General features: G+C 48.6%; 1 protein-coding gene across 1 annotated transcript; it reads left to right on the top strand.

Annotated features, from left to right (window-relative positions):
* The first annotated feature begins 1012 nt into the window (after positions 1-1012).
* LOC124655062 (dof zinc finger protein DOF5.1-like) lies at positions 1013-3219 on the top strand. Its single transcript, XM_047194030.1, has 2 exons — positions 1013-1518; positions 1844-3219. The coding sequence occupies exons 1-2, from the start codon at positions 1468-1470 to the stop codon at positions 2837-2839; spliced, it is 1047 nt and encodes a 348-aa protein (XP_047049986.1). The 5' UTR covers positions 1013-1467; the 3' UTR covers positions 2840-3219.
* Positions 3220-3562: the final 343 nt, after the last annotated feature.

The following is a 3562-nucleotide window of genomic DNA, read 5'->3' as shown; positions in this document are numbered from 1 at the left end:
AAAAACATATGGAGTACAAACTTTGCTCTTTTAGCAAGTAACTGCAAGTTTGTGGAGTGCAAGTCGATCAGGAAGTAAAATTTGCATGGACAATCACAACCTAAATTTCAGCAAGTAACTGGAGTAGATTATCCATGCAAGTAAATTACTCATGACATCCATGAGTAATTTATCTCAACAACCTAAGTAAATTTCCACATGTTGAATTGTCGAGGATGAACGACAGAAAAAATTGAGAACACAGTTTGCGGTGCTGATGAGACAACACAACACCTCTTCATCTCCTGCCCCGTTTGCTAGTCTTGTTTGGCGTGTGTTGCACATAGTACTATAGTAGTAACTTCTAATACAACTCCCCATCCTGGTTATACAAATTTATTTGGTAATTAGTTGGGAGAGATCGATATATAAAGCAATGCTCGAATTAGAGTTGGTGTATGTGCTTTAATTTGAGCACCCAACAATATTGAAGTATGAGTCTAACTGTATAAAGAGGGTTCTACGAAATATTTTCAGCTCGGCTAGCTGGCTCTCAAGTGATCGACTACGTGGTTGTGGGCATGGACAAGTTGGTGCGAGATTTTTATTCGGAGCGTAGGACCATTGATGCAATTGGATCACCTTCTTAAAGCCGGTATGCATACACAACTTGATACCATTTTGGTTCATCTCTTTGTACAAGTGCCTTACATTACACATATTACCTTTCTCCAGATTAAGTAACCCTAAATATGATTAAAGCGCAACATCATCACTCGTCACATCAAACCAAACTTGTCCTATCTTAGCAACATATATACATGTGCACAGGACAGACATCCGTACATACCCAGAAACGAATCTGATTCTCCAGCAGCGCTTGGGATACGTGCAGGCCCCACCCAGAACAAACACTAGGCCAGGCAGCGGGCCAAGAAGACCAACAGCTTTGATCAACTTTCCTTTTGCCTCCGGAGCTGTATAAATACAGGGCAGCGGCAAGGAGAGGGGCCGTCAATTCAATTCAATTCACTCATCTCATACAAACAGACCTCATCTTCTCCCCTCCATTGCTGTGCTGGAGCCACACATTTGTTACTCGTTTCCTTAGCATACCATGTCTCCTCTCACACTAAGCTAGCCCACTTCCCCTCTATCCTACTGTTAGGGTTTGCCCAATCACCTTTAGTTTTCCCCTTATCTGTCTCATGACATCCTTCTCCACTAGCTATAGCTGAGCTTAGTGTGTCACTCTCTCTAGATTTCTCTCTATCTCTGTCCTGTTTGCAAAGCTGCTGTACTAGCTCATCCTCACTTAGCAGCTAAGGCATGCCACATAAATTATAAAGAGAGAGCACTTGCGAGAGGAAGAAAGTTGTGGTTTGGTTTTTGTCCCTCCTCTCTCATACTCTTTCTTCTTGCTCCTACACTTGTCTTCCCAGCTTGGAACTCTCAGAAAGTAGTATCCAAGGAGAAGAACTCATCACCATGGTTTTCTCGTCGTTCCCAATCTTCCTTGACCCTCCAAACTGGAGCCAGGTAATTTGTTTACTGATTCTCTACACATCTCTCTTCTTGAATAACTTTGGTTAATTCCATTCTTAGACCCACACAAATCAGCGCAATCACAATCAAACTCATATGAATGATGGACTATTTAGGCACTTCTTCTCGATGTGTGCTTTTTCCACGGATTGATTTCAAGTTATGGGTGTTATTTTATCATACTTTTGTGGACTTATGTTTAAGAGCTTGAATTAAAATACATAAAAGCCTTATTCTAAGCATGTTCTTGAATATACCTTGCTTTAAAGTTACCGGATCATAGCATTTTGCCTTTAATTCGTCCTGCCGATATATGCAGATGCAGCAGCAACCTCACCTGCAGTGTCTGATGGGTGGAGGAGGAGGAGGAGGCGGCGGCGGCAACGATCACCATCACCAGCAGCACCACCAACTGATGCCTCCGTCGTCCGGTCAGCTGGCGCCACTGCCAGGCGGGCCTGACAACACTGAGTCAAGCGCGCCCGCCGCGGGCGGATCGTCTTCGGCCTCTCTGCAGCTGGTTGTGTCGGGACAGCAGGGCGGTCCGGGTGAGCAGCCCCCTCGGCCGTCGGTGTCGATGACGGAGCGCGCCCGGATTGCCCGCGTGCCCCTGCCGGAGCCCGGCACGCTCCGGTGCCCGCGCTGCGACTCAGCCAACACCAAGTTCTGCTACTTCAACAACTACTCCCTCTCGCAGCCGCGCCACTTCTGCAAGGCGTGTCGCCGCTACTGGACGCGCGGCGGCGCGCTCCGCAACGTCCCCGTCGGCGGCGGCTGCCGCCGCAACACCAAGCGCTCCAGCAAGAAGCGCCAGGGCCAGGGTGGTGGAGGCGCTGTCGCGGCCGCCACGTCATCGTCCTCCACCACCTCGACCTCTACCACCACTAGCGCCGCCGCGACGAACGCGGCCGACATCATCGCCAGCATGCAGGCGCTGCCGCACCACCTCGGCCTCCCGGCCGCGGCCGCGCTGGAAGCGTCGCTGGAGGGGTACCACAGCCACCACCAACACCAGCACCATAACCTGTCTTTTCTGCCGCCGCAGTTCCTGCAGCAAGGGCTGCACGGGTACCACTTCGCCGACGGCGACATCGGATCACAGCTGGCCGACGGGTTCCCGAGGGGCGTGGCGTCGGGGCTGCTTGCACAGCTCGCGTCGATCAAGATGGAGGAGCACAGCTCGGGCGCTGGCGGCGCTGGAGGCGGCTTCATGGGAGGGCACGAGCAGTACTGGCCCGGAAGCGGCGGCGGCGGCGGGTGGCCGACGGAGTTCTTGTCCGGGTTCAGCTCCTCCTCGTCGGGGAATGTGTTATGATCGTCGGGGAATGAGCTGTGACCGTAGGGGATGCATTGGGTTATGCATGGATGTGGATGTCAGTCACTGATGAAATAGGCCTTCCTGCCTTAATTAGTTTCCATAAATTAGGGTTATTATGTGCTGTGGTGTTCTTCAATTAGGGCGGCGTTTTCTTTTTGCCTTTAACATGTTTTTATATTTTAATCTTGGGTTATAAGTTAGTTAAGTGGTGTGTTAATTTCCTACCTGGTAGGTTTGGTGTAGTAGGAAATTACTGGGTGCAAGTGGTGTCAACTGCATGCAAGGGTGATATGAGATGTACCGTGTTAAGTTACTTAACCATACTATGTTTAATTATATGAGGATGGTATGAAAGTTCCTAGTCTTGTATCTTTGCATATCATCCCCTTGGAATATGAATGCAGGCTTGACGGTTCGCCATTTTTTCTGTTGATCATTGTACAATGTCGGAAAGAGTGTCACTAAGTTAAATACATGGACGAGTTACCGGCGCAAAGATGTTGTTTACGTGTATGTAAAAATACGCTGATGATTATATGAGTTAAGATTGCTTGTTGTTGGTGTTGACTGCTAGGAGATGCATTTTCCAGTGATTATCAAGGGGGGCTAAGTGTTTTTTGTCACAATGTCCCTCTCATCAATTTCTTTGAAGACAAAGTTTGCATTTTTATTTGTTGAAAGAGTTCCAATTGCATAGCCAAATTAATACTCCCTCCGTTC

This window comes from Lolium rigidum, chromosome 5 (assembly GCF_022539505.1).
Source record: "Lolium rigidum isolate FL_2022 chromosome 5, APGP_CSIRO_Lrig_0.1, whole genome shotgun sequence".
Lineage (NCBI taxonomy): Eukaryota > Viridiplantae > Streptophyta > Magnoliopsida > Poales > Poaceae > Lolium > Lolium rigidum.
This window is presented reverse-complemented; position numbering and strand designations above follow the sequence as displayed.

Excerpts from the sequence above, each read along its gene's own strand:
- LOC124655062 (XM_047194030.1), top strand. The coding sequence starts at position 1,468 with ATGGTTTTCTCGTCGTTCCCAATCTTCCTTGACCCTCCAAACTGGAGC. Across the intron at positions 1,519-1,843 it reads ACCCTCCAAACTGGAGCCAG|ATGCAGCAGCAACCTCACCT; the intron begins GTAATTTGTTTA and ends CGATATATGCAG.